Here is a 24316-nt window from a genome sequence, read left to right as displayed (position 1 = left end):
GCATTTTTCAGAGAAACAGAACAAACAAACCTAAAATTTGTATGGAACCACAAAATATCTCAAATAGCCAAAGCAATGTTAAGAACAACAAACTTGGAAGCATCATGCTCCCTGATTTCAAACTATATTACAAAGCTATAGTAATCAAAATAATATGGTATTGGCACAAAAACAGATCAATGGAACAGGCTAGAGAGCCCAGAAGTAAACATATGCATACATGATCAATTAATTTACGACAAAGGTGCCAAGAATATACAATAGGGAAAAGACAGTCTTTTTGATAAATAGTGTTGGGAAAACGGAACCCCCACATGCAGAAGAATGAAACTCAACCACTATCTTACATCATACACAAAAATAAACCCAAAATGGATTAAAGACTTGAACATAAGACCTGAAATCATAAAACTCCTAGAAAAAAACATAGGCAGCAAGCTCCTTGACACTGGTTTTGGTGATGATTTTTTGGATTTGACACCAAAAGCAAAGGTAACAAAAGCAAAAATTAACTAGTGAAACTCTATCAAACCAAAAAACTTCTGCACAGTGAGGGAAACCATCAACAAAATGAAAAGGCAACTTATCAAATGGGAGAAAATATTTGCAAATTATATACCTGATAAGGAGTTAATATCCAAAATATATAGAGAACTCATACAACTCAACAGCAAAAAAAAAAAAAAAAAAATCTGATTAAAAAATGGGCAGATGATCTGAAGAGACATTTTTCCAAAGAAGACATACAGATGGCCAACAGGTACATGAAACGGTGCTCAACACCACTAATCAACAGAGAAATGCAAATCAAAACCACAATGAGATACCACCTCACAGCGGTTAGGATACTAACGTAAAAAAGACAAGAGATAACACATGTTGGCAAGGATGCAGAGAAAATGGAACCTTTGTGCACCATGGGTGGGAATGTAAATGGTGCAGCCTCTCTGGAAAACAGTATGGAGGTTCCACAAAAAATTAAATACAGAACTACTATATGGTCCAACAATTCCACTTCTGATATTTATCCAAAGGAAACAAAAACACTAACTCGAAGATATCTAATAGCCAAGATATGAGTGTACAGCAGTGAATGAATGGATAAAGAAAACTGTTATGTGTACACACACACACACACACACACACACAAAATAGAATATTATTCAGCCATTAAAGAGGAAATCCTGCCAATTGCGGCAACATGGATGGACCTTGAGGGCATTATGCTAAGCAAAAAAAGTCAGACAGAGAAATATAAATACTGTATGATCTCTTGTAAGTGGAATCTAAAAAAAACAAAACCCTCAAAACTCAATAGATACGGATAACAGACTGGTAGTTGCTTGACAGAGGCAGGGGCGTGAGGGGTGGGCAAAATGGATAAAGGTGGTCAAGAGGTACAAATTTGTTATAAAATAAATAAGCTGTGGGAATATAATACACAGCATAATGGTTATAGTTAATAGTACTGTATGGTATATTTGAAAGTTGTTGAGACTCAATTTTGGAAGTTCTCATCACAAGATTAAAAAAATTGTAATTATGTGTGGTGATGGATGTTAACTAGACTTACTGCGTAGATCATTTCGTAAAATATACATATACTGAATCATTCATTATTTTGGACACCTGAAACTAATGTTATATGCCAATTGTATCTCAATTCAAAAAAAAAAAAAAAATGGTGGCCAGACTCATCATTTAGGCAGATCAGAAGACTCCCCTTTGGATAAAAATGAAAAAATTCAAGAAGCACATAAAGTTATGAATCTAGGAGAGGTGTCCAATAACTAGTTCACCCACACCATCTCACCCAGCTCAAAATGGACAAGACCCAACTGTGCTCAGTACTTCTAATCAGCTTCTTACCCCCTGTTTTTTTTTAAAGTGATATTTTTAAAAATTAATTATTTATTTTTAAGTTTGGCTGTGTTGGGTCTTCATTGCTGTGTGCAGGCTTTCTCTAGTTGCGGCAAGCGGGGGCCACTCTTCGTTGCGGTGTGCAGGCTTCTCATTGCAGTGGCTTCTCTTGTTGCGGAGCATGGGCTCTAGGCTCGCAGGCTTCAGTAGTTGTGGCACATGGGCTTAGTTGTTCTGCAGCATGTGGGATCTTCCCGGACCAGGGCTCGAACCCGTGTCCCCTGCACTGGCAGGCGGGTTGTTGACCACTGCACCACCAGGGAAGTCCCTACCCCCTACTCTTAATCATGGACAGAAAACCAAGAATTAATAGATATCTGATAAATTCCTCTAACATGGAAGATAAAAACCCAGATAAAGGAAAAAACACAGCTTGGTGGAAGTAGAAACTATGCAGAGATAAGAAAACTTAAAAAATATACATCAATAAATCCTCTGAGAGCTTACAGAAGGTATTAATCGATGAAACAAGAAAACATTAAAACAATAAAATATAAATTCAAAAAATGAAAACAGGGACTTCCCTGGTGGTGCAGTGGTTAAGAATCCGCCTGCCAATGCAGGGGACACGGGTTCGAGCCCTGGTCCCGGAAGATCCCACATGCCACGGATCAACTAAGCCCATGTGCCACAAGTACTGAGCCTGTGCTCTACAGCCCACGAGCCACAACTACTGAGCCGGCGTGCCACAACTACTGAAGCCTGTGCGCCTAGAGCCCGTGCTCCACAACAAGAGAAGCCACCGCAGTGAGAAGCCTGCGCACTGCTGCGAAGAGTAGCCCCCACTTGCCACAACTAGAGGAAGCCTGCGTGCAGCAACAAAGACACAATGCAGCCAAAACTAAATAAATAAATAAAATAAATTTATTTAAAAAAATGAAAACAGGTCTAAAACATGATAGCAAAATGAAGTTGATAGAATATTGAACTGCAAGAATCTCTCAAAAAGATAAAAATAAATGAAAAGTAATAAAATCTAATATACAAATAGCAGAAGTACAGAAGGAGAGAACAGAAAGTGGAAAACAAAACCCTCATCATTGAAATCATTCAAGATTTCCCAGAACTCAAAGATAGAAGTTACCAGACCAGAAAGGGCCCAAGTGCCCAGCATAATATAAACAGATCCTCATGAGAGTGTATCATTTTGAAATTTCATAAAACTGGGGCAAAAAAAGAACTTCCTAACTAGATTACAGCTACATATAAAGGATTAAGCATCAGATGGCTTTAGACTGCTCAATGGCAATACTAGAAGCAAAGAGACAAAGAATCAAAAGTCTAAGAGAAAGCAGTTTCCAACCTAGAATTTGATGCCCAGCCAAACTATCAGTTTAGTAGGAATGAGAATAGAGAAAAGAATTTCCACACGTAGAATGTCTCAATTTACCTTCCATGTGTTCCCTCTCAAGAAGTTACGAGAAGAGACCTCCATCACAATGAGATGGCAGATCAAGATGACATGCGATTCAGAAACAGGAGATTCAACAGAAAAGAGACAAGTGGTGGTGAACGGAGCTTCTGGGATGATGGCCGTGTACAGAAGTAGGCAGAGGGTGACAACCAGACTGCAGCAGCGTGACTGAAGACCAAGATCTCTGCAGCCACCACACCTAGTTTTTAAGCTGAAGTCAGAACACTGGGGTGAGCCTATCTCAGAGTCCTATCTGTGCTTGGCTTATCTTGGCCATGAACCTGACGAAGCTGCTGCTCTCCCCTCCTTAGCCTGCTGCTTCACGCTATAGAAGTGTTCTGTTTTGACCTACTCCTGAGAGCTAGAGATAGGCAACAATAAGCTCAGATGCAGAAATACAGAGCAGCTCACTCCCCCAAGGTGTTTCTCCAGACATCTAGTATTTGACACACATTACAACCCTGAGAAAGGCAGGGACATGAACAACCGGGAAGGAGCAACAGGGAGCTCCTATGGGACTAGCAAACTTCTATTTCTTATCCTGGGCACCTGAATGACATTTTGCTATTCTTTAACCAGGACATATTTTCTATACACTCTTTTTTATGTAAAAAGAAAAAATACCCCAAAATTATAGCACATGTGCAAGTTTAACACAGCACAAGTTTAAGCAATTAATCTATGTTGGGTCCCATCTTAGATGGCAGCTGTATCCCTGAAATGATCAGGAATTTCTGGAGGGAAGAGGTATGGGAAGTTCTCTACATTCCCCCAGTCCCTGCCCTTTTCCCAGTGGGTAATATTTTAAAACCTCATGTCTCAACAAATAGAGATTTGTAAAAAGTTATTTAGACGTTCAAGGAGATCTAGTACTGGTTTACTAAGTCCTAATCAATACACCCCACTGCTTTATGACAGAGGCTTTGCATGCATGTTTCAGGCACCTATTAAAAGCTGGCCAACTTCCAAACACAAGCAGCAACAACCACAAAGCAGGTTAGTTTTGGCTTCCCCCTACTTCTACACTAATCTGTTTGAAATCCTTTGTTGTAAGACATTTAAAATCATGTGTCATATCTTGCTGATTCCTGATGGCATTTTAGGCACTCTGGTGTCAGGAAGAGTTTTCTTTGCCCATTCAAATCACCCAACAAAGGCCAATTCTGAACAGGAGTATAGTGAGCCCTCCATGTAGTAAGTGCTTCATTTCCCTTACTGTCTAACACAGGTATTTACAGTGTATCAAAACAAAAGGTCAAGAAAATTTAAAAAGGACCCTTGGGTAAATGTTTCTCCTTGGACTCGTGGAATCAATTTCTGCTTTCTTTATATTCCAACATTTTAGAGGGTGCTTTTAGAGGTAACCAGATTTTTATACCTGTTTCATATTTAACTTCTAGGCTAAATGTTTACATAGGTTTTCATTATTTTAAAAAATAGACTGAAACTGCAAGGGGTTGAATGGGGGAGACTAACAAGAGATTAACATTCTATGAATAACAAGCCGAGGGGACTCTATGCATATAAGCACACTTCTAGTGGCAAGGAGGTCAAGGACAGGATCTTACAAACCTGCATAAGAAAATCAGCAATGTATTCCGTTTTCAAGCAGTACACATTCTGGGCAGCAGCTTCTGCTATATTAACTCCCAAGTCATCTGGTTTTAGTTTATGAAAGTCAGAAAAGAGATGTGTAGCTTCTTTAAATAAAGATACAGAATGACCAGGTAGCACCTAAGGAAAAAACAAAAAGCATCACAATCTATCAGTGTTTCAAAGCAGTTCAACTGTATAATCTACACATAAAGGATTACCATCTCACAAAGCACAGAAAATCAAGAATTGATCACAGCAACCTTGTCGATACAAACCTTTGCTCCTCCTGACTGAAGAAGGCGTTTGAATCCTGCTTCTCGGGACTGATCAACATGTAAAATAACCTTCCACCCACTAAACGCCCCCTACAAATAAAAAAATAATCAGTGTTGAAATTATTTGGAAAAATAAATGACAAAATAATACAAAAAATACATTATTTTCTCTGTCAATGAATAATCTTAAAACATTTACTTCTCATGAACACACTGATAACTATCTTGGTCAGAATACTCTGAAACAGATAGCCACGGTGTCTGGCACACAGTAGGCCATCAATAAATACTTGAAGAATGAAGGAAAATGATTTAATGATTAGGTAACATTAAAACAAAGCAATGTGACATTTGTTTAGTCTTTTCTACTATTTTTTTCTTGCAACTAATCAAAGGTAGAGCCTAAAGCACAGCTTCTTAGATGAGATGAAGCCTCCAGTTAATATTTGTCTTGAAAATGTTTACAAATTTGAAACATAAAATATTTAAGTACAGAATTAACAATTAACAGAAGCCAGTGGAATTACTTTAAAAGAAAGGGAATCAAGGCTAACAGGGACTTGAAGACAGCAGAGAACTCAGAATATAACACAAATGATGATATAACTCAGGTTCTTAACCTTTTTGTGAGCCATGGACCCATTTGGAAGTCTAGTAAAACCTATGGATCTGTTCTCTAAATAACTTAAAAAAAATAACAGCTTTATTGAGATGTAATTTCCATACCATATGAATGTTTTTTAAATGTCCAAAATAAAATACAAACTATTACAAAAGAAACCATTTTATTGAAAAGTTATCAAAATATTTCAAAATTTGTGACATAATAATAGACGTGCTTCTATATTAAACCCATCATAGGGTTGAAAATACGGTTTAGTCAAACATGCACTAAGGGGACTTCCCTGGTGGTCCAGTGGTAAAGAATCTGTCTTCCAATGAAGGGGATGCAGGTTCGATCCCTGGTCAGGTCCCAGGGATCCCACATGCCGTGGGGCAAGTAAGCCTGTGTGCCACAACTACTGAGCTCGCATGCCTCGACAAGAGAGCCTGCGTGCTGCAAACTACAGAGCCCACATGCTCTGGAACTCACGCGCCACAACTAGAGAGCCCATGCACCCTGCGTGCCACAACTAGAGAGAAGCCCGCACGCCAACGAAGAGCCCATGTGCTGCAATGAAAGATCCCGCGTGCCTCAACGAAGATCTCATGGGCCACAACTAAGATCCAACACAGCCCCCCAAAAAAGCATTTAAATACAACTAACCTACTGAACATCATAGCTTACCAGCCCAGCCTACCTCAAATATGCTCATAACACTGATATTAGACTGTGGTTGGGCAAAATCATCTAATACAGAGACAATTTTATAATAAAGTGGTTGAATATCTCATGTAATTTATTGAATACTATACTGAAAGTGAAAAACAGAATGGTTTTAAGTGTATCGGTTGTTTACCCCCATGATCACGTGGCTCACTGGGAGCTGTGGCTGCTGCTGCTGCCCCATATCACCAGAGAATATTGTACTGCATAATGCTAGCCTGAGAAAAGACCAACATTCAAAATTCAAACTATGGTTTTTACTGAATGTGTATCACTTTTGCACCATCATAAAGTCAAACCATCACAAGTTGGGGAGGTCTGTATATACTATTTTAAAGTTGTGACAAACATAAACAGTATTTCAAGTTGCAATCATAATGCAACCAAAAATATCTGATTCCTGTGGGGCAAAATCATAGTACTGTTAATAGTGTTGCAATTTGTTGCCTAGACTTACAATGAAGGAAATGTTAACTTTCAATTAGAGGTTAGTAAAAATAAGGATGTATTTCTTCCCCCATCCAAAGTGGAAGCCTTCCTGGATCCCAGTGTTCATTGTAGCACTATTTACAATAGCCAGGACATGGAAGCAACCTAAATGTCCACCAACAGAGGAATGGATAAAGAAGATGTGGTACATATATAGGATGGAATATTACTCAGCCATATCAAGGAACAAAACTGGGTCATTTGTAGAGATGTGGATGGACCTAGAGGCTGTCACAGAGTGAAGTAAGTCAGAAAGAGAAAAACAAATACTGTATATTAATGCATATATGTGGAATCTAGAAAAATGGTATAGATGAACTTATTTGCAAAGCAGAAAGAGAGACACAGATGTGGAGAATAAATGTATGGATACCAAGGGGGGAAGGGAGGGGGTGGGATGGATTGGGAGATTGGGATTGACATATATACACTACTATGTATAAAACAGATAACTAATGAGAACAGAATGTATAGCACAGGGAACTCTTAGTGCTCTGTGGTGACCTAAATGGGAAGGAAATCCAAGGAAGAGGGGATATATGTATACATGTGGCTGATTCACTTTGCTGTACAGCAGAAACTAACACAACATTGTAAAGTAAGTATACTCCAATAAAAGACAAAACAAAACAAAAACAAAGTGTATATAGCCTTCCTGAATTTGATCTATAAAACTCCTTTGGGGGCTTCCCTGGTGGTGCAGTGGGTGAGAGTCCACCTGCCGATGCAGGGGACACAGGTTCGTGCCCTGGTCCGCGAAGATCCCACATGCCGCGGAGCAGCTAGGCCCGTGAGCCATGGCCGCTGAGCCTGTGCATCCAGAGCCTGTGCTCCGCAACGGGAGAGGCCACAACACTGAGAGGCCCGCGTACCGCAAAAAACAAAAAAACTCCTTTGGGAGAGTCTGTGGACCCCAAGTTGAGAAGCCCTGAAGCTGGATGCTAGAAAGACTCTTTGGGAGAAATACAGTATGGGTCACATTTTACACATATAAATGATTTTTAAGAGAGCTATCAACATTATATATATCTTACTGTTGATCACAATTAGAAGAATTAGGAATCAACACTAAGCTCAATTTAGAATGCCCAAATTAAGTATATCAATCAAGGGATAAAAGACAAGTAGAATTTTCTTATTTTGTCAAGCACATTCTCTGAAAAAAAAAAAATCTGGACTAGTCATGACATCGAATGCCATTTATACTACCTACATAGTTATATACGTTAATACCTCAATAATGCCTGATGCTTGTCTTTGCTGGATTTTCTTCCTCCATCTCATTGCTGCAAGTGCTAGTTTTCGTTGCTGTACACTGATTCCAGTCAAAACATCAAGTATGGAACTACTTCCCCATTCATAGTCTTCTTCCTAGAGAATTAGTCCAACAAACTTTTGAGTTCATACAATATGTCCTCAAAGAATCCACAATCTAATAAGAGTTACAAGCTATACATTCCATTCCTCTAAATACAGAGGATACTAAGTAAGCATCAGTTTATGAGCATGGAGGAAATGTAGATTAATTTGGCTTCATATGAAAGTCAAGTACATCTGGCTTTTAATTAGAAATCAGAAGAATATTGCATACATTTCTAAGAAACAGATAACTATGTCTTAGCAATTGGTAATAGATTATTGGGCTTCACCTACTGTAAGATGAACTTCACAGAAGGACATGGTCTCAGGAGGTATGTATTAACAGCTTGATTACCTGTCTACACAGGCGAGATCCCTGAATGATCTTGATTGAAAACTTCAAAAAGTACATGATAGGTATTACTGCAATGGTCAGTTAGGAACCAAAATATTTCAAATAATTAGCTTAATATTTTATGTGCTGCAATCAGTTATTAAGACCTTTACTTTTAAAGAAAAACAACCCTTCACGTGAATTTGCATACACACCAGCATGAAGCGCCCAGCAGTCCTGCAAGCTTCAAGGTAGGAGCGATGGAGCACCCACTTCCCAGCTGCCACAGAAGCTAAATACTTCTCGTTGCGAAGTGGATGTCCCACAACAATGTGTGTACAGTTGGGATCAAAGCACTGCTTCTCAATCACTAATCCACCTTGATTAGAAAAAAATAGGTACTTTATTGATTCTTAACTTTTCCTGAGGGAAAATGTACCTCAACTATGCAGAGGAATTATTTATAAACAAAATGCACCAATAAACAAAACCTCTAACATACTTTACATATATTTTTTAATAAAATAATGTTTATTATGAAAATTTTAAATCCAACAGTAGATAAAACGGTAAAATGAACCCCCATACACTGGCTACCTAGGTTCTAAAATTATCAAAATTTCACCGTCCTTACTTCAAACTACCCCATTTTTGCTTAACCATTTTAAAGCAAATACCAGATATCATTTTAATTTATCCCTATGTATTCAGTATGCATCTCTAAAATACATGGAAATTTTCTCATACAGCTACAATGCCATTATCAGATCTAATATAATTAACAAAAATTCTTTGCTCTCTCAATGCTAAATCCTCATTCAAAGGGGGAAACTACAGACTAAAAGCAGAAGAAAAAATTTTTCTTCTGCTTTTAGTGGAAATAAGGTCAGCAGACCAACACAGAAACTTGGGAGGAAAACACTAGGTAAATAGAGATGAAGAAGGTGGGAGCTGAACCCTTTTCTCAGATATGTATTATGAAGTCTGGCTTTGAGGACAGAAGAAGGCATAAGTAAATGTAAGCTTATGTAAAGCATGGCTTTTTTGATTACACTTCAGAGGTTAGGCAGAGTATCAAGAACTTTCTAAGATTTCAACAAAAAATGGAACTCTACTCATGCTTTACAGATGACTCTAATAATAATAGCAACAAGACCTTTTGAGCACTTACTATATACATGCCAGGGACTGTTGGAAGTTGAAAGTATTAACTCATTTAATCCTCACAACTCTATGAACGTACTATTGTTATGTGCAATTTACACATGAGGACACAGGTACAGAGTAAGTCACCCAGAATCACAGTGACAAAAGAGCAATAGGTAAAAATTCCATTATTAATATCAATATCTAACTCTACATAACAAATTTATTCTGTGACTGACAGAAAAGTTCTCCACATCCTTAAAAGGATAGCACTAAATGACATTTAATCTTTTCTTGATGATTCAGGGCCACTATTAAAAACAACCATTATTTCTTAATGTTTTCTCTAGGTCAAGCTGTCATATTAAGTTCTTTCCAGTAATGTCCTTAACTCTATAGGGCTGCTTTGTTCAATACAGTAGCCACTAGCCACATGTGGCTACTGAACACCTGAAGCACAGCCAGTCCAAGGTGAGATGTGCCGTACGTGTAAAATATATCCCAGATTTCAGACATAGTAAGAAAAAAAGGTAAATTATCTCACTGATATTTTATACTAATTACACATTGAATATAATATTTTGCATATACTAGGTTAAATATATATTTTAAATTAATTTCACCTCTTTCTTTCTACTCTTTAAAATGTAGCTCCTAGAAAGTTTACTTTCCTAGTATGCTGCCTTCAGAATGGTGTCAGATGGAGAGCCTGACAACTAGTGGAATAAGAATGTCACATGAGGAGGAGCTCCTGTCTGGACGTCACTGTACCTTCAACTTCATAAAAATGTAGTTTTAATCATATTTTAAGTCTATAATTCCATGGATTTTGTCCAAGGTTTCAACAATGAACAAATGCTCAAAGCAGCACAAGATTCTTAAACCTTAATGGTTGGTTTCAATTTAAATCTTTAAATCCTATGACCCAGTGACTTTAGATTTAGATTAGAGCTTTATAAAATCAACGTTCTACTGGTGACTCAGTGTATGGCCTGAGGCAAGTTACCCATCTTTTTAATCTCAATTTCCACAGCTTACAAATGATATCAATAATTAGCTACATTTGACTTCCAAATAAGGTTACTATATGGGACATTTTTGACCTAAGTAAAATACTTGTACCTAGTTTTTCAATCAGATGACAATAATCAATACGTTCTTGAGGATTCAGAGATGACAACTGAAATATGTACTGTTTTTTTAAGTCTTCGTGAGTCTCCTCTATCGTTATAATCTGGAATGGAAGAGTTTATTTTAGAAAAAATTAACATTAAAAAAGTTATCAGGCCTATGGTTCTTTTATAGTGACATTTTACTTAGTCTTTTGAGTTACCAAATATAGAAATAATAATAGAGTGCAAAGAAATGCAGTTTTCAACATTCGACGAACCCTCGATATTGATATCAATAAATTCTGAATGCAGCATAAGAGCAATATCCAAAGCCTTATCACCAAACTAAGGATAAACGAACCTTTTCTCTAGGGTGTGGAGCCACAGGTGGGTTGGCTAGGGGGAAGGCAATACTGGGGGCTTGAGGCGTAGGGATCAGGTGGCTGTCTTTTATTGGAGTTTCCAGTTCTTCAGAGATCGGGTGTTTCGGGGCTTCAGTCACACATATGTTCTCAGGATCACAGACAGCTGAGGGCAATAAAATGCTGCAGTGTGATGTTATCCAAATACGACTAAGAACAAAGTCTGGGAAATATTCTCATCTGTCTTAGCCAAGATGAAATTAAACACAAATTCTGGAATGTAAAAAGCACATGCAAAAAAAGTAACCTATTTCTAGAGCTTATAATTAAATGCAATTAGTTAGCTTTAAAAGGGCAAATGGCTCATCTGTGGGTTTCCTAACCCTTTCTTTACGTACCACGCTCTCACCAGTAAAATGTAAACAAAATTTTAAAAATGAGAACAATTCTGCACCTGAAGAAAATCAGAAGCAGAGATAAATCTATATATCTAGTATAGAGAAATAATCATGTGAAAGAGAAAGGGGGGGAAAATGACCAATGATGAGAGATGGGAAGTATTTTGCTTTCAAGGTAAAAGTCCAAGGAAGAAAAAAATAGGGAATTCAGAAAGAAACACATACAACTCCAAATGTAGGTATGTGCTGGGTGGAATTCAGAAGAAGACTTAAATGAAAATAAGATGACTGGAAGAAAAACCAAGCATTAACTACACAACGCAAAAAGGACTGGAAAAATGTACGGGGAAAAAAATGCCTAACCCTAAATTTCCAAATTTAAGAATCAAAATATATTTTTTAATTTACTGATAAATTACCTCAATTTATAATTATTTTTCTGACTTCTTAAAGTTTAAACCCAAATCTAAGGTTTGGGTTTAAACTTAAAACATCTAGTGAGTTTTTCATTTGCATGTACAATTCAGAGAACCACAGTAACCACAGGTGCTTATCTGCTTATTGTCAAGAGGTCAACATGTACCTAATACAAACAACTAAATAGATTTCTTTCTCGTTACCCTGTTCAGCAAGTTCTGAATCATGTAAAGGCTCCTGGAAAGGAGAATCCTCCAATTTTTTAACATCAGCCGGAAGCTCAGAGTATTGTGTGGGACAACTAGGCCACTGCAAGTTGCTGGCAAGTCTTGCTCTCTCTTCCCTGGCTGTAGGGTCATCCCAAATGATCTGTTCATTTTGGGAGGGCTCTGTGTTGACATCAGGTACTGTTTGACGAGACTGCCTAAGGAATAAAAGTCACAATTTTAGTAATGGATAGCCATAACAAAATCCACACTCATAAATTCTGTAAGTCTTGTAAATTGGTGGTTCACCTTTATATGTCCACCATCTAGCACATAGTAAGCACTTGAAAATACTCATTGAATAAGTGAACTTTGGGAAATTTTTTATTTTTAAAATGTTTCTTCCAGAAACTTATCTGTTTTACCTAGAAAATGAAATACATATTTTGACTGAATGTCCATATATTTAAAACTTCAAAGGGGGAGTTTACTGTCAAGGAATTTAAAAAAAATTCTAAATGATTATTGCTTTTAAAAAGGGATTTCTCTTAATTATATAGGCTTAGGGTAACATGGTAATGTTTAGAAAACTGGTTACTTTGCTGACCAGTCAATAGTTGTATTTTTATCACTGGAAATAGTAAGAACTATAATTACACAGGAAGTGTACTATCTACAGGCTGCCTTAAAAGCAGGTCCTTTTGGCTACTGGTAACCGAACCTCCCAGAGTCTAAGGTAGAACAGCCTTACAGTGAACTAGGGTGAAACATGTTTTTATGGTATAACTGTAACAATTCCACTGGAAAGTAAATAGAATTCCAATATCTTCCTTCAATGTGTATACTGAATATTTCAATTCCATATATATATGGAATCTTAGTAAAAATAATTTGCCAAAGCTGATGGTACTCCCAAAGTGTTCATTTGCCTCAAATACAAGGAAGATGGCCTTTTATTCTCAGAGCATATTTATTTACTCTGACTTTGACACAAGATTTAGGCTCTCTAAAATGATAAAACATGATCTAGTCTATTAAACAAAAAACCATTTTTGCTCAGTACTCAGATAAAAGAAATAGCCTCGTGAAATATACAGTTAATGTAGATAAATGCACAGTTCAATTAATTCAAGATATAAGTACTATAATTCATCAGTTAGAGATTTTTCTATCAAGGAAAAGATGAAGTTATTCTACTGAACTTCAGTCACACCACACTAAGACCTGTAATCACCTTCCCTAGAAGATAGATTTATAAAGAGAATACAAAACACATGTAGTTCCAATAAGAAATAACTGCTTAAATATATATATACACACATATATATGCACTTACTGTTTAATACCAATATTATTTAATTCTAATACTAAGAACTGAGGGGACTATCCATTGAATCCATTTCAAACAAGGCAAACTGGATCTTAAAATCATTTCTTTCTCAGGGGAGGTAATAAAATGTATTAATCATGCCTCGCTGGAAGCAGTTGCTTCGTATGGAATAAACCTCTGCTTCCTGTCCCCAAGTAAGAATTCTAGAACTGCCTGGAACAAGAGAAGGAAGAAGGAAAAGTCAGGAAGGAAGGGAGGAAGGAAAAGCTATCCTGCCTCAGCGACAGGTACGGACCTCAGTGCCTCTAGGACTCTGCTTCGTCCGCTGCAGGCAGAGCGAGCGCTGTCAGGCGTTGAAGAGGCACTGTTACAACGACTTCTCGAAAGGGAAGTCCTCTGCCCTTGGGGTTTCACCAGTGAAGTTGCAGACATTATCTCCTGCAGCTGCTTTTGAAAGTTCTCTCTCATCTCCAAGGTCTGTGTCAGAGCTTGAAACAAACAGAAATACACCAATCAAGGTAAGTTTCTCCTTTCTATCATGCCCTATTCACATTAACTATTTTGTCTAGATTTGGTTGAACATAAATTTATTAACTTGACATTTATCAGATACTTACTATAGGCTATAGTAATGTACTAAGACTATGAATCCTGCAGAACATAAAGGCAACCATTACTACGAGGACTGTAGAGGAAATAATCAGGAAGCCCTTTGCAGACACTGTGCTAAGACCCACAGTCGTCATCCTTTTGTAGAGCTCCCTGCCTGCTTCTGACCCTCTCATGTTCTGTACTACACCAAGGTACATTACAGTCATTTATGATTTTCCCCTATGGTCCTCAAAAACACAGACCACACCATACTTATCTTTGGTTTCCTTGTAGACTAAACATTGAAGTAGGTACTAAATAAAGATTTTTGGAATGAACAGAGTGGGACTAACTAAAAAGGTAAATCATAGACAGGGAAAGCTATGGTAGGGTGAGAAAAATAGAAAATATTAATCCATTAAAAAGAGGACACCTATAGATATAAGGTTATTCAATGATGCACTCTTTATAACAGCAAGAAATTAGAAATAAACTACATTCCCATCAACAAGGAACTGGCTAAATAAAGTGGGCCATTCATACTGTGAATACTATACAGTTGCCAAAAAAAGGGAAAATGACTGAAAAAGATCCTATGTACTAATAAAGACACTCCACAGGTAGAACTGTTAAATAAAAAGATCAGGATCAAAGTATAAAACAGAATATACAATAGTCAGTATTTACATATTTTTTTTAAAAGTGGGGAAGGAGAAAACTTATATATTTATTTTTGGCTGTCTTGGGCCTTTGTTGCCGCGCACGGGCTTTCTCTAGTTGTGGCGAGCAGGGGCTACTCTTCGTTGCGGTGCACGGGCTTCTTATTGTGGTGGCTTCTCTTGTTGCGGAGCACGGGCTCTAGGTGCGCAGGCTTCAGTAGTTGTGACACACAGGCTTAGCTGCTCTGCGGCATGTGGGATCTTCCCAGACCAGGGCTCAAACCCATGTCCCCTGCATTAGCAAGTGGATTCTTAACCACTGCACCACCAGGGAAGTCCCAGAAAACACATTTGATTGTATGCATAAAATAGCTCTAGAAGGCTCCATAAGAAAATAACATCAGAAGGGTGGGAGGAACTTTTCACACCTCCTTCTGTACCTTTAAAACCATGTGAATTTATGTTAAAATATATTGTGCACATAATAAAACTTTTTGAAAGTCACTGAAAGGAACTGAACCAAAGGACAAATGTTTAAAAAATTACCAACTCCACCTACCTTTAATAGAATAGGGCTGTGTCACACGAACTCTGTAAAATACCTAGTTCCACACATTTCACAGGTTTCACACTTAAATCACTTAAAGCTTTGTTAACTATTACTTAATGATTGGCATGGAACCTCAATTCAATCCTCAAATATATGCTTTACTTGTATTTAGCAACATAGAAAAAAACTTTTATTTGTCCATCTGATGCAAAGGAATCATTCCATATTAAAGATACATATTTATAAATTTTTTTGTTTGTAATTTAAAATATTTTACCTCCTTTAGAGTCATTCCTTCCATTTCCATTTGATGTTGCTGGTTCTTTATTACTGGTGGTCATACTGGCTATATCATTTTCTTCTACGGGCAAATGATCTGGCTATTGAAGGAGAAAAATTACCACTTCTCAAACCAAGCCCAGTATAAGGTTTCACAGCAATATATGATTGTACATTCAGCTTAAAGAGGGGGTAAATGTATCATCCATATCATCTACCTCATCATCCTTCGTTGTCAAATCAGCTGAGAGTAGTAGTCGGTTATTACAAAGTCTGCCATCTTGCACTGCACTGATATCCAAGCTCATTTTGGGATTATAAGTATGTGGATAAAGAGATTCAGGAAGATGTTTATACTCCTGGGCACACTGCAATACAATGGTGTGCTTTAAAACAGGACTGAAAAAAAAATCTTAGCAAATAAGTGATGTCAAGTAGAATAAAGACAGCTAATACATTATGTTCTAAGATGGCAAGAGTCCACAAAATTAAAGTTTTGAAAAGTACTTTACACTTAAAAATTCCATCAAATGACAAATTGTCCTCACTTTTTAAATGTCATGTCCACTAAAGTATAAAATCTAATTCTATTTCTATGCTTTTGCCAAGGTATCTATCACATTGCAGGCAATACCCAGAAAGGAAAGGAAAGGGAAGAAGAGGAAAGAAAAGAAGCTGTATTGGCATGCTAAATTAATTCTCCTCAAATTATAAAATTTTCTTTCATACCATTTTTTTTTTTTTTTTTTTTTTGCGGTACGCGGGCCTCTCACTGCTGTGGCCTCTCCCTTTGCGGAGCACAGGCTCTGGACGTGCAGGCTCAGCAGCCATGGCTCACGGACCTAGCCGCTCTGCGGCATGTGGGATCTTCCCGGACCGGGACACGAACCCGTGTCCCCTGCATCGGCAGGCGGACTCTCAACCACTGTGCCACCAGGGAAGCCCTCATACCATTTTTAATTAGCAAAAAGAATCAGAATCTGAAAGAGTACCCATTAAAGACTCGTTAAGCATTTAAGGGTTAAAGATCTTAATTTTTTGATGCCAAAGATATGAAATGTGTAATTAACTAAGGTTATCGAACTTGTTTACATAGAAAGAAATGGGTTTGTGCCTTGAAATACTGTTTACATGCATTTTCATTTAACAGGGAGGGGAGGGAAAAAAGTATGGCTTACTTCTAAAAGCCAGTGCTCTGAAACAATGTGTATTCCTCTTTCTTTTACAGATTTATACTCCCGATTAGTGTCATTTGGTCTCCCTTGATAAATGAAATGAGTCACTGTCTCATCAAAACTCCACCTGGAACAAGCAAACACACAAAAAAATGAATATCTGAGAGAAATAACTACATTCGTTTAAGATGATCATTACTGTCTATAAACAGAATACTCTGACCTTCTCAAAACTTTCAAGAACCAGAGTAAGCAAAAAACATTAAATGACAGGCTCCACTTTCACTGTCAAATCTTATACATATCATCTCTAGGTATATAAATGCAGAGATATATTTAGAAGGATATTCTTGAAAATATTACTTTCCTTTGTATACTTTTCTAAATTTTCAATTTTCTTTTATAATATCATTTTATAAAGGTGATATAACAATAAAAGTATTTCCAAGTTAATGAAATAGCAAAGCATCCAATCTGTCCTCCAGTTGTTGGCAGCCACTATTCACTGTACATTTTGCTCTGTGCCCCATAACACACTGTGTACTTTACACAGCATTATTTCATCCATTCCTCACAACAATCCTAAAACAATGTATTTATTTTACTCATTTAACGGATAAGAAAACTGAAGGGCATGGTTAAAGTAACCTGTTCAAGGATATTCAGTGAATAAGAGGTAGAGCCAGTTTTGACTTCAAAACTCACACTCTTAGCTATTACATTATGCTCCTGATTTCCTTCCATTTAATATTTTCTTGATTATTTTAGGAAAATAATCTAAAAAGAGTAAAACATGTCATCCTTCAAAAGATCAAGTAAAAACCAAGGAGGAAATAAAAATTGTAATTCCAAATGTAATCACCAAAATACAGGGAGGTTTCTCTTCATGGATACCTAACATACTTCCCATTTCCTAAATTAAGAAATATCTCTGAACTTTTTTTTTTTTATTGGTCATGTCGCTCGGCTTGCGGGATCTCAGTTCCCTGACCAGGGACTGAATCCTGGCCACGGCAGTGAAAGCCCAGAATCCTAACCACTAGACCACCAGGGAACTCCTATTTCTGAACTTTTTAAATAGCCAAGTTAAACAAATTAAGAAGGAATATTCCCTCCTAAATTATATTATAAACATTCTATTTCTCACTGCCCATGTGTCCTTAAAAATAATAGTGAAAAACCCCTTGCTAATTGAATTGCCAGTCTTTCTAATAATTGTTTCTATTTCTGCTGTGAGGTAAAACAGTAAAATGTAAATAAATTATCAAGATAATTTTTTAAAAAAAGGAATATCTTTTGCCTGAATCATCTTGGTTTACTACTATCCGACTCCACTGTGATAATACAAAAACTGTGCCTTTTAGTCCTTCAAGAACAGACCATCAATGGCTGTAGACAGTAAATGTAGATAGATCAGGAGTTGGCAAATTTTTTCTTTCTTTCTTTCTTTCTTTCCTTTTTTCTTGGCTGCACTGTACAGCATGCAGGATCCTAGTTCCCTGACCAGGGATGGAACCTGTACCCCCAGGAGTGGAAGCACAGTCTTAACCACTAGACCACCAGGGAATTCCCAGGACTGGCATTTTAAATCTTATAGAAACACAAGTCCTATGTGTTCCTTTTAAATCTTACATCAACTCCACATCCAAACGGAATACCGAAGGAAGCATTCAATTTTGACAAATATGTATACTCTCATAGGGCTACTGTGAGAATGAAATGAGATAATACTTGCCTCATACTAAGCACTCAGCAACTAGTAATAGGTAATATAAATATAATAGTAATATATAATATTAGATAATTACATAATTATTATAGAATAATATATCTATAAAATAGACAATACAAATAATAGTTATAATAAGTAAGAAAGCTTTACCCTTCGACAACAGATGAATTAAACACTAAGGTGCTTATAACTACCACAGACCCATTTTATTTTTACATTCTCCTGATCTAATTTCTTTATCAAAAAGAAAGATAACTGAAATGACTTACCAAAGGGAAAGATAATCATATTCCTCAAACTGTTTGTTACTTGTAAAACCAATCATTATGCTATCTATGAATGGCTGAAAACAAGTGATCAAGAAAGCAAGCACCACAGACAATGAAGGAATACAACCAATTCAGGATTGACCGGAATAGGCAAGGGTCTCTCATTGCCTGATACTGATGCCATTTATGCTAGAGACCTGTCTCTAGTTTGGCTGTCAGTTTGAGAGTGGATCTGATAAACTATGTCTCCAAAGTAGTAAAAATGATAGAAATTCAAACATCCTCAAAAAGACACTTTTAATTCAGGAGTGCTGCAGTACTTAGTACTACGTACAGAAAGGCTCTAACTTGAAAATCATTAAGAAACATGCTTAATGTCAGACCTAAATGTATTACTAGACTATAAACTCCTTGAAGACAAGGATTTTTTTCTAGATTATACTCATTCATGGATCCCAAGTTTTTAGAAGAGTGGCACAAAATAAGTTCTCATATATATGTTAAACATGCCCTAAAAACAAACTTGTAAGAGTGAATTAATACGGCAGAGAATATTTTAAGAGGATGTGCTAAATTAAAAGTCAATTAGAGAGATTTTGTAGATAATATGACAAACTAAAAGTCAAAATAATGTTTTTTGTAGATGCTCACAACAGTTTTAGGTTTCCCTATAAATTTAGGCCATATCACCACCAAACAGAAAGATGAGCCAACTACCTGTAGTCTGCACCTAGAGAGGCTGCAATCCCATTTAGTTCACTCTGCTTCTTACTGAGTTTTTTACTAACACATACCACTACCTTGTGAAGTGGCTTTGGAGCTTCTTCCTGCCCATGGAAAATAAAAGAAACAGATCAACCATTATTGTTTTAAGTGTTTTTTTATCTAAAACTTCCTTATAATGAGAGATTTAATTCTACCTTTTCTGACTGGGCATCTTTCAGTTGAGGGCTGGCAGAAAGAGCAACAGTATTTCGAGAGCTATTTGCCAGAGCAAGTTTCAAGTTTCTGACGATGACTTCCGAGAGTGGTGTACTCAGTTTCCTCTTCTGCTGGCTGGGACCTCCTGGAGTTTCCAAGGCTGCAAGTGCATCCTGTATGTATGGAGGGGGAGAGGGAGAAAGGAAGAGAGGAAAAGGAGAAGAAAAGGAGAGAGAAAGGAAGAAGAGGGGAGAGAAGGGAAGAGAGAGAGGTAAACAGAATAAGGAAAGAGGGAGAAAAAAGAGGTAAAGAGAGAAAGGGAATAATCCTCAATATTAATTGGATTATAGTTTTAACCCCCTCCAGTTTTCCTCTAAACAACAATAAAAAGACTGAACTAGTATCTATTATGAAGAAAAAAAATTTCATACTGTCCAGCAAATTAGTCCAAAGAGACTGACAAGCTTACATTTTCAGCAGCACTTACCACATTTGTCTGATCTTAGAGTTGAAGTTGGTTAAAATTAATGATACCAAAAAACAAAATAAACGAACAAGTAAACAAACAAAACACACAGACGGAAACAAGTAAGGATGGATATAAACAAGACATGAACTATAAAGAAGGTTAAAAAGTTAGATTGAGCTGAGAATTGTGAAAAATCTTCAAAGGTACAAACTGTATTCCTGTTCCCAAGCCACCCACAATTCCCTCGTGAGCAGAGGCCACTGTTGTCCAGGGCTCGTGCTCATGCTCTTTCCCATCTACACAGTATTCCATGTATACAGCAGAAGGTATTTAACCAGTGCTCAACTGATGAATATTTAGATTAACCATCTTTTGCCAGTATAGCGATGTAGTGACTCACCTTGCACACACACATTTTGCACCCACAAGAGTAAAGGGAACCATGTAAGCAAACTGTGCGCACCAACACTGACCTTCTCGTGAGCAAAGCATTGGTGTTTCCCAACAGGCCTGATAGCACAGCGGGCAGTCCGATTTTTCTTGTTTGAGAATCTGATAGGTTGAAACATATACCTGCTGCTTTAATTGTCCATCCTCTTATACTGAACGAGACTAAACATCTTCAGGCATATATACTGTTTCTATTCAATGTTTTGTGACATACCTCTTCCTATCCTTTGCTTATTTTCCCATTGGGTTATGAGTCTTTTTAAAATATCCACTTGCCTAAATATATCTGTATGTATTTTTATGCACATATATACCCACTATGATATGCACATATTTGTTCCCAATTTGTCATTTGTCAAATTTTTGCCATGGAGAGTTTTTTTAAAAACAAATACTTTTATTGCATATTTATAAAACCTGCATAGTTGAATGTAGATAATTTTTTAGTGGTGTCAAATTCATATGAATCTTTTATTCCTTTTGGTAGTATGTTATAGTTAGAAGGACCTTCCTCACAACGGAATTATTTAAAAACAAACTCACTCTCTCATGGCCTGTTCTAGTATTTTTATGCCTTCCTTTCTTGTACTTAAGTATCGGATCCTCTGAAATTCATTCTGATGTAAGGTTTGAGGTTTTATCCTAACTGTTTTCTCAGATGGCTACCCAGCTGTCTGATTTGAACGTCCCCTTAATCACATAATGCATTCTTCTATCTATGGGGTGTAATCTTCTGCACTGATTTGATTATTCACGTAACAATAACACACTGCTTCAATTACTGAAGCTCTATAAGATGTTTTAATAATTAGTAGGGCTAGTGCCTTCCCTTAATTATTCTTTTCAGAATTTTTATACTATTTCTGCTTACATTTTTAATAGGATCTATATTATCTTTTTAGATCTTTAGGATGTTTAATCTTTTTTTGAGAACACGGTAAGGCTTTCTATTTGCAAAAGTTTTTTTTGTTGTTGTTTTTTAATTTCTCTGCAGCATTTAAAAGAATTCTTCATGTACAAAAGAAATCGGAGCGCCCACACCATGTCTACCCGCCTTCTGCACCTATGCCATGAGCACTGCTTTCCTTCTGGTACTTTCCCCCACTTAAACATTAGATCCCAACCCCTCTCACTAATTCTCCCCTCTCCTCTGCACCATCAACTGGATCTCTACTGATCCATCACATTGGCATACAGTTATTTCTTCCATTTTAAAAAAACAACCTTCTTTTGATCATACTTTGCCCTACAGCTGGCACCCCATTTCTTCATTCCCCTTTACAGTAAGACTCCTCAAACGCATAGTTCATAGTCAATGTCCCGAACTCTTCCCACATTCCTGTAGGAACCCACTTGCTTCCACCTCCACAATGTCACAATAACCCTTATTGTTAAGATCACCAGTGTCCACAATGCCAAATCCCGTGGTCAACTTTCTATTCTCACCTTTGTTGATCTTTCAGCAGCATCTGACATAGTGAACTACTCCTTCCTCAATACTTTCTTACTTGGCCTCTAAGACAATCTCTAGGCTTTCTCTTCCCTCACTGGTGGCTCCTCTCAGTCTCCTTTGCTGCTTCCTTCTCTAAATGTGAGCCCCTATGGGTGTTCCTTAGACCTTTTCTCTTTTCTTCTTCTGCTCTCTTGGCATCTCTTCTCATATGGCTTTAAATATTACCTACAAACTCGGATCTCCAAATTTCTTTCTCTAGCCCAGACCACTCACCATTCCTCAAACTTCAGGCTTTATGTGTAACTGCCTATTTGACAAAAGTACTTGGATGTCTAACAGGCATCTCAAACTTTATGTGTCCAAAACACGAGCTCTTGATCTTTAGGCTCTAATCCCAAAGCATTCTATTCAACTCAGTTGAGCTCCATTTTTCTAATCTCAGACCAAAATTCAGAGAAGCCAAATTCTAAACATTTAAAAACTTATCATGTATTAGGGAAAACTGATTGAGAATGATCAATATCTAGACATATCCTTGTAAAACTATTAGGCTTTAAAAATAAAAGAAAAATCCACATGGCTTTCAGGTAAAAAAGAAATAATTTACAAAGACAACATAATTAGATTGGCATTACAATTTTCAAAAACAACATACATAAAAGCAAGGTAGGGAGGGCTTCTTTGGTGGTGCAGTGGTTGAGAGTCCGCCTGCTGATGCTGAGGACACGGGTTCGTGCCCCGGTCCGGGAAGATCCCACATGCCGCGGAGCGGCTGGGCCCGTGAGCCATGGTCGCTGAGCCTGCGCGTCCAGAGCCTGTGCTCCACAACGGAAGAGAGGTCACAACAGTGAAAGGCCCGCATACCGCAAAAAAAAAAAAAAAAAAAACACCAAGGTAGCAGTGGACCAGCATTTTCCGGAAACTCAAGGGGAAAAAAAACAAAAGCAAACCAAGAATAGTACATCTGAACAATTTGTTGAAGAATCAAGGCCTTAGTAAAAGTTTTAAAGGTGGAGAACTTCATTCCTACCAAAAGAGGACTGGGAAGCTTCACAAAGGACAGACAGTGGGCATTTCATATATTTAAATGCAGAGTTAAGATTAAAACAAGGGTGAGGTCCATGGGTTGAAGAATATATAAACATTTTATTTTCTGACAAAGTAGACAAATATAACTAAAAACAGTGGAAGAGAGAAAAGGTGGAAACAGAATAAGATCATTGACTGCAATAGAAGCAGTAAGCAGGGGATCTAGACATAATTTAAAACTGACATACAAAAGGTTAAGAAGAAGGGGGAATAAGAACACTATAAGAAACCATGAGAATAAAACAAACAAACTCTTTCCTAAATACCAAAAGGAAAAAAAAAAACGCAAAGAGGACACAATAAGTGAAGAAACATATAATAAAAATATATAAAACATAATCACGAAGCAATTACAATATAATATATGACAGAAATGAGACCAAATACAATATAAGTCATATTAAATGTGAATGGGCTTAACCTGCCTAACTGAAAGATTTTCAAAATAGCTCAAAAAGCAAACCCAACTCTACGCTGTATACAGGAGACCCACTTAAAACACAGCAATCCAAAAAGGCTAAAAATGAAGGAATGCACAGATTTATAAGGGAAATGAAAACAGTAAGAGAGAAGCGATTGAAATCCTGATACCAAAGTACACTTCAAGCCAAAAGCATTAAATGAGACAAAGGACACATTCCTACTTACAGTTAAGACTATCTATGCACTAAGTAATACAGCAATTATCTATTCAAAACAAAAACCACATCAGATGCAAGGAGAAATAACACACCAATATTAGGAAACTTGAAAATACCACTTAGTATAAGAAGAGTTAAATGAACAAAAAGTAGGAAAGGATATAAAAGATCTAAACAATATAATCAATATGTCAGACTTCTATCTATAGAGAGAAAACCCTGATAAAGAATATATCTTCTTATCAAAGAATGTTCTCAAAAGTCAAAGAATGTTCTCAAAAACTGCTCATATATCAGAGTACAAAGAAAAGATCAGTAAGTTCCGTGAAGTAGAAATATTACAAACAAAAGTT

General features: G+C 37.0%; 1 protein-coding gene across 2 annotated transcripts in view; it reads right to left on the bottom strand.

The window, feature by feature from the left end:
* TOPBP1 (DNA topoisomerase II binding protein 1) overlaps positions 1-24316 on the bottom strand; it is a 71576-nt gene that overhangs the window by 6564 nt on the left and 40696 nt on the right. For both annotated transcript variants that reach the window (XM_081234144.1, XM_081234145.1), the window contains exons 15-27: positions 19861-20034; positions 19658-19767; positions 16943-17066; positions 15983-16132; positions 15763-15865; positions 13981-14173; positions 12353-12573; positions 11334-11500; positions 10983-11094; positions 8930-9093; positions 8255-8392; positions 5206-5295; positions 4907-5068 (exon numbers count right to left, since the gene is read on the bottom strand). In XM_081234144.1, coding sequence (XP_081090270.1) covers positions 4907-5068; positions 5206-5295; positions 8255-8392; positions 8930-9093; positions 10983-11094; positions 11334-11500; positions 12353-12573; positions 13981-14173; positions 15763-15865; positions 15983-16132; positions 16943-17066; positions 19658-19767; positions 19861-20034 — 1908 coding nt within the window. The remainder of the gene's footprint in view (positions 1-4906; positions 5069-5205; positions 5296-8254; positions 8393-8929; positions 9094-10982; positions 11095-11333; positions 11501-12352; positions 12574-13980; positions 14174-15762; positions 15866-15982; positions 16133-16942; positions 17067-19657; positions 19768-19860; positions 20035-24316) is intronic.

This window comes from Mesoplodon bidens (genome assembly GCF_964165515.1).
Source record: "Mesoplodon bidens genome assembly, chromosome: 5".
Taxonomy (NCBI): Eukaryota; Metazoa; Chordata; class Mammalia; order Artiodactyla; family Ziphiidae; genus Mesoplodon; species Mesoplodon bidens.
This window is presented reverse-complemented; position numbering and strand designations above follow the sequence as displayed.